Source organism: Carcharodon carcharias, chromosome 14, assembly GCF_017639515.1.
Source record: "Carcharodon carcharias isolate sCarCar2 chromosome 14, sCarCar2.pri, whole genome shotgun sequence".
NCBI lineage: Eukaryota > Metazoa > Chordata > Chondrichthyes > Lamniformes > Lamnidae > Carcharodon > Carcharodon carcharias.
The window spans coordinates 70,798,058-70,805,291 of record NC_054480.1 but is presented as its reverse complement, the minus strand read 5'-3'; the positions used below and the strand labels follow the sequence as shown (position 1 = coordinate 70,805,291).

Here is a 7,234-nt window from a genome sequence, read left to right as displayed (position 1 = left end):
AGTTTGACGATCTCTTAGCTTTCCCTTCTTTTATCAGAAAGGATTCAATCTCTCTGCTGCTCCTGAAGCTTTATAGGGCCAGGGTCTCTTGGAGAAGCATTTCACTGTTTTGCTCCTGAGCTTGTTTGCTGGTTTGATATTGGTAGCTCACTGGAGATTTTCAACCACTTTTACATTTAGCAATCAATAGTTGTCTTCAGTGTTTATGGGCTTCTATTACTTATAATTCAAGTTGATGTCACAGGAACCCTCCTAAAAAGCAGTCATCTCAACTAATTGGAACACTGTACATCTATCTGGCATGCTTTGGTAATCATCCTAACTCCACCTCATCTGAAAACTATACATAACCCATTAATTCCATCTCCTTCAGTGGCAAATGTCTGAATCTGAACCAGACAGTTCGCAAACTCAGGTGTCCTATTTGACCGAGTTGAGCTTCTGACCTCATATCCTTTCCATCACATAGATTAACACCTCCTGTTACCTGTTTCCATCCCTGCCTCAGTCCATCTGCTGCTGAAACCCTCATTCCTGCTTTTGTTCCCTCCAAGGTCAACTTTTCCAGTGCTGGCTTGGCTGGCCTCACCATCCATAATCTTTAGCTCATCCAAACACTGCTGAACATTCACCAAGTCCACTACACCCCTGTGCATACTGACCTATGTTGGCGCTCACTCTGGTAAAGCTTTGATCTTAAAATTCTCACCTTTGTGATCAAATCACTCATGGCCTTAATTCTTCCTAATTCTAAAGTCTCTGGCATTTGTTCCTCCAGTTCTGGCCTCAAGCATCCCCAACTTTCATCGCTCCTCCATTGATGGTCGTGCTCATCTCGACCCTAAGCTTGGGAATTCCTTTCCTAAACTTTTCCATCTCTCCTTTTACATCTCGTTATGTGGCTCAGTGTCAAATTTTGATAACACTCGTGTGAAGCACCTTTGGAATGTTATGCTGAGCTAAAAACATGTAATATAAATGCAGGTTTTGTCAATACAATTCTTTTAGCTTTTATTAGAAATCGAGCAGGTTTGTACAGAACATGTTAACACAACCTCCACTATCCTTAAGGAATAAACAAAAAACTGATCCAAGAATGTGAGGGTCCATTCTTCTAATAAATAGTGCTTTAGATTCAAAAAACTGTTTCAAATAGGCTATACAATCACAAAGCAATATGGCAGCTTTCAGTCTGATTTCTTCTGTTCAATCTACTGCAAACAGTTTTAGGTAAGCTTGACAAGTGAGATGTTTTATGTAATACAACATACTGGTCAAGGCCGGGTTACCTTCTTGTTGAGAAATGATTCCACCTATACCACCTGCTTTTACATTACCCAAGCAGCAGTATAGTTCCTTTTGTTCATGACTTAATCACAAGGTGCCTCATGAACAAGCCTGATCCTGTCTTCAATAGCCACCCATATATGTACACCACTGGAAAGTGTCACTGAGTAACAATAGGGAGGAGGATGTCTGGCCAGTTTCTTCTTTCCTAACCTCAGCAGATATTTCACTTCCTAACATTTGTAAACTGGTTTAACCATGGTCTCCTATGCTATTTGGATCAAAATTAAAACCATTGCAGAAATATGCCAGCTGCTTCATGAGATTTTGCTGATACGTTATTTGAGGAAGGTCTGTACTGAATGCCACATTCCTCGAATCAGCAGCAGAAATTGTGTGTCACTGAATAGAGATTATTAAAAAGCATCTCATTGCCCATAATTGAACAGAAAGTGGTGAATGTGAATTAAAGGATACAAAAATAGTTGAAAATTGAGAAACACTGTTTCACATTATAATGCAGTATTCCTGCACGTCCGTGAGTCCCGCATAGCCAGAAAGCACTGAACCCATAGTAAACACTATTTAGTGAATGGAAGTTGAGAGCCTGGGATTGTTCTATTTGATCTTAAAATGATGAAAAGGTGTAAATCTCAACGGATGAAGTTCTTATAGGGATTCTCCCAGGGTCTAATATATAAATCAGTCTCCTTAATAAAATGTGGCACATTTGTGAAAGTTACAGACTGACTAGAGGTATCCGCTCTTGAAATGTAGTTTCATAAATCTCTCCAGTAGCTTTACTGTCAGGGCTCATCTCCTCTTGTACCTGAAACACACAAGCACGTTATTCAATCCACACGTATACCACTTTTAACATGAAAACAGCTGATTGTCAAGGCTTCAGGGAAATGGGTAACAGCAGCTGGAGAGATAAAGCAGAAGAATAGCTATAGTGTTAAATGCTTGACCTCAATATTGAAGACAAAGTCATGGTTTGAAGAACGTGAAACATTCCTTGTTTCAAAACAATACTGACAATGACAAACTCAGGAGTGTGCAGATTTTATTATTCGTTCTTGGTACGTGAGCAACACCATGTAAGACAATATGAAGTGCCCCACCCAAGCCAACCTGAGGGCATCAGGAACCAATCATATAGAGTGTAGGTCTGGAGTCACATTGTTGGCCACACCACTTGGGAGAGTCAGGTCCCTCTCTGATGGACATACGTGAACCAGTTGGGAATTGCCAATAATCCTGCTGTTTTCAGGGTCATTTTTCTGGTGCAAGCCCAAAAATGTATTGAATTTTATTTTGCAGGCTGCCATGGTGGGTTTTCAACTCTCATGGTTTGGACTGCTAGTCCAGTGCAGTGCTGTTTTAACAGTGATGCTGAACCTATGGGCAAGTGGCCAACTGTAGTGGCTCCTTCAAACAACTCAAAAATACAACTTTCCCACAATCAAAAACAAAATGGGATAACATTCCCAAGAGAGCTTCCTGATCTGTTGCTTCTTCAGCAGAAACTGCAGGTAACCAGTACTGATCCTCCAGAAGACAGTCGGAGAACCCAAGGAAATTCCAATGGAAAATGGTCAGAAACCATTTGTGTAAAGAAGTCTTTTTAATGAGTAAATTCATCGCTGCATTTGACAAGATGCAGGAAGTACTTGAGCTTTTCGCTTTAACTCTCAGGGAGAGAGGGAAAGCTTCTGGGTCACAATTAAAAAGAATCAATCTTGACCATTTACTCAAGAGATCCCTTTTAAATGATATATAAGCAGCAGCCTGCCTTTAACCACTCTAGCCCATTAGGTACTGCAGTTTGTGCTACTCTTTCACACAAGTGCCACTTGGGTGAGGTACCAGAGAGTGATGACTGACACCAACATTAATACCATTAAGGGGAGAGAAGGAAATTGCAGAATTTTTCAAAAAAGTTGAGTGTATTATCCAATGCTCAATTATACCATTAGAAAAGTCACCACCACTAAGCTATACACAATAAAAAGTGCATGATACCAGATTTGTGTTAACTGATCTCAGCTGGATCACGATATTTGGCATTGAGCTCTGTTGAGTGAGGGAGTAGGGGAGAGTTAGAGGGGAAAAAAAAATGAACTTGCATTTACATAACACCTCCACAACCACAGTATGTCCCAAAACACTTTACAGCCAATGAAGTACATCTAAAGCGTTATTACTGTTGTAATGTGGGAGAACAATTGGCCATGGCTCTTTGTTCAGATCCCTGCTGGTAAACTGCAGTTTTGTGGATGGCAAAAAAGGACAGGACTGGGCTCAACTGTGAAGCCCCCAGTGGAGTAGAATAAACTATCAAGGTGACTAGCTTCACACGTGAAAGATGGGGCCTTGGGTGATGAGTTTTAGTGTTGGTGGACCGGAAAGACCAAAGCATGCAACCCAACCTGATCACTTCCTGTATTAATCTGAAGGGTCTTTTTAAAAAATTATTATTCCTTTGTTAAGATGTGGGGCTCGCTGGCTGGGCTAGCATTTATTGCCCATTCCTAATTGCCCTAGAGAAAGTGGTGGTGAGCCTCCTTCTTGAACCGCTGCAGGTGCACCCACAATGCTGTGAGGGAGGGGTGGGCTGTAGACAGGTTTCCTGAACGTAACCAGGCTTGTTGCAAAGGCAGCCCTCTCCAATTCCCAGGAGGACCACACAGTAATAACCATTTGTGTTACAGCAGAAACATTTACCTGGACTTGGATTTAAAGGCACCACCTTTCCTGTGCTGGGTTATTCCTAGCCTCTTTCGGTCTTCAAAGGATGGCCTGCAGAGAAACCAAGATACAATGAATCCAGATACTGAATGTAAAGCAGGTGGCAGAGCATTGTTATACATTCAAGAAAGCTTTTCAGAGTGTCTGCTCATAAGGAAGCCACCCTCTGACCATAGCTGAACATCAACTACAGGAGTGCCATCTTCTGACCCCAGTTGTATGCAAAGGGAGCCTCTCACCTATACAGTTAGAAACATAGCACACCTTCCAATGTAATGGTGGTTTGCTAGCCTCTAACTCAGCTACATTTCCCACTGGAGCTCTACCCGCATGCTGAGTGTTTCTACCCTCCCCCTCCCATCCAACTACATGCCCCCACCCCACCCCAAAATGCACTATCCTCACATCCTGCTAGATGATCCCCCCCAATAAAAATGGTCTCAATGCACCTATCCAACTACATAGTCAACACTATGACACTACTTACCCAGCTCTGTACTGTTTAAGGGCCTTCTGACTTGTGTTTGTTAATTCTTCATCAAACACAGACTTCTTTGATTTGTTTGTTTTGTTCTTTTTATTCCCTTAGGATAAAGAAAATTAAAGTACTTTGTTCAACATATAAACATCTTTTTAACCACACCATTAAATAAGAGCAATCCATTTAGTCTCACAGCAAAAGTGTATTTGGATCAGAAATACATTTCACTCTGGTATTGCCCACACCAAATGGATAGTTCACCCACCTGCTGCAGCCTTTGGCTCATCCTCCGGCATCACTCTTGCTCTCTTTGGCCTACGACCTCGCTTAGCGATGCGTTCTGCGTACATCTGCGATTTCATGATTTCAAACTGCGTTCTCTCTTCCGCCTGAAGCAAATGAGAGGAAATCACCAAACCTGCTGCAATGCACCACAACCTCACTCACAGGAGTCACCTGAAGCCAATGTTTTTAAGGCCACACTGCCACTGAGGGTCATAGAGTTAATGAGATGGGTTTACCACCACTATCCCCTCAACAGAACATCCCTGACATTGCCCATGTCACTGTAGGGATGTGTGCAGTGGATGTCAAGGCACTTCCACAAAAAAGGAAGGGGAGAGAAAGAAAACAACTGAGGATCACCCAAATGGTGTTGCTCTCAGTTTCCATGTCCCCTGGTCTGTAAAATCCCACATTGCTCAAATTCTATAGTCCCATTACTTATATGTAGCTAACTTCTTCATTCCCATAAAAATATATCTAGATCAAATACTCTGCTCTATAGGCCTTCTCCACAACAGCTCTGGTTCCATTAGGTTAATGAAGACATCCCCAATGCTCTAGGAATATGAAATCCTCCTTTCTTCAAGGTTCTTCATCTTCTATTAATCTTATAGTGATCTATAGATAATCTTGACTGACATGAGTGAGATGACTTCACCTCATTACACTATTTTTCTTCCTTACCTCCAATGAGCCTGGCACTGGGAATAACCCTGAGATTAATACCTGACATCAATACACATACACTCCCAATAAGATTCACTGAATAATGATCAGGAGCAAGAATCTTAGCTGATTTTTTTCTATTCCTCCAATCCCAAATTACTGAGGGCAACAGTATATACCCATATTTGCTGTTGTGGTTGAGATTAGATACCTCAGCAGAGATCTGGGATTAAATCTAGGTTGCCCTAGACTGCAAATTTTAGTAAGCACCTTTACATTTGAGTATTACTGAAAAAAGAAACATGTCAAAGCTTTTCATCTTGCACTCATCAGGACACTTAGCAGGAATATCAACATAAGGCGGAAAACAACAATTTATACTGTATGAGAAGAGAGTGTGGATTGGTTGGCAAGTGGACTTCCTTTACGTACTAGTTGAAAAATCTGCCGGGGGTTCTCTACCACGGTCTACCGCAAATCTACCTTCACTGGTCAAAATACTGGTTGAGATTCTTACAGTTCCACATGCTATGAGGTTGGTCTTACCGGCAACCTTGTAAACAGGGCTCAGGCCATACGCTCACTATGCGAGCTTGATGCTGAAATAGGGCACATCAAAAACATCCTGCGGGATAATGGTTACCCTGATCAGATGATTTCATACTGTATTTTGTGCAAACTCCGGAGTGGGCTTCAGGCCGCCACTTTTGGCCCTGAACAGTATCCAGTCTACCTCAGATTAGCTGGAAGGGCAAGGTATCTCAAAATTTTGAGCAACAGGTAAAGCTAGCTGTTTCACACTGCTACTATGCAGTAGCAACACGAGCGGTATGCACCACTAACAGGATGCTGTTGTCAAGCCAAAAAGGCAGATGTTCTGCCTATCAGACAAATGAGTAATGTGGTAGCACAGAATCTCAGAATTGTTACAGTGCAGAAGGAGGCCATTTGGCCCATCGTTCCTGCACCGGCTCTCCAAACAAGCATTATGGATTAGTGCCATTCTCCTGCCTTTTCCCCATACCCCTGCACATTGTTTCTATTCAAAGAATCGTCCAATACCCTCTTGAATGCCTCGATTGAACCTGCCTCCACTACACTTTCCAGCAGCGCATTCCACTCTCAAACCACTTGCCGTGTGAAAACTTTTTTTCTCACATCACATTTGCTTCTTTTGCAAATCATTTTAAATCTGTGCCCTCTCATTGTCGACCCTTTTAGGAGTGGGAACAGTTTCTCCCTATCTACTCTATCCAGTCCTCTCCTGATTTTGGACACCTCTATCAAATCGCCTCTTAGCCTTCTCCTCTCTAAGAAGGATAGTTCCAACCTATCTTCATAACTGAAGTTTCTTATCCCTGGAACCATTCTTGTAAACCTCTTCTGCACTCTCTCCCATACATTCACACACTTCCTATAGTGTGACGCCCAGAACTGTTCACAATACTCCAGCTGAGGTCTAACTAGTGTCTTATATAATCTCATCATAATCTCCTTGCTCTTGTACTCTATGCCTCTATTGATAAAGCCTAGAATACTGTATACTTTATTAACTGCTCTCTCCATCTCTCCTGCCGCCCTCAATGATCTATGCACATATACACCCAGGTCCTTCTGTTCCTGCACCCCCTTAAGAATTGTACCCCTTATTTTATATTGCCTCTCCTTGTTCTTCCTACCAAAATGCATCACCTCACACTTCTCTGCATTGAACTTCATCTACCACCTATCTGTCTACTCCACCAACTTGTCTCTGTCCTTTTT

At 42.1% G+C, this 7,234-nt stretch overlaps 1 protein-coding gene across 1 annotated transcript in view; it reads right to left on the bottom strand.

The window, feature by feature from the left end:
- Window positions 1-985: 985 nt before the first annotated feature.
- Window positions 986-7,234, bottom strand: part of ddx27 (DEAD (Asp-Glu-Ala-Asp) box polypeptide 27) — a 56,411-nt gene continuing 50,162 nt past the window's right edge. The window contains exons 18-21 of the mRNA XM_041205169.1: window positions 4,785-4,908; window positions 4,526-4,622; window positions 4,015-4,089; window positions 986-2,116 (exon numbers count right to left, since the gene is read on the bottom strand). Of these exons, the coding sequence (XP_041061103.1) occupies window positions 2,101-2,116; window positions 4,015-4,089; window positions 4,526-4,622; window positions 4,785-4,908 (312 nt within the window). The 3' untranslated portion in view covers window positions 986-2,100. The remainder of the gene's footprint in view (window positions 2,117-4,014; window positions 4,090-4,525; window positions 4,623-4,784; window positions 4,909-7,234) is intronic.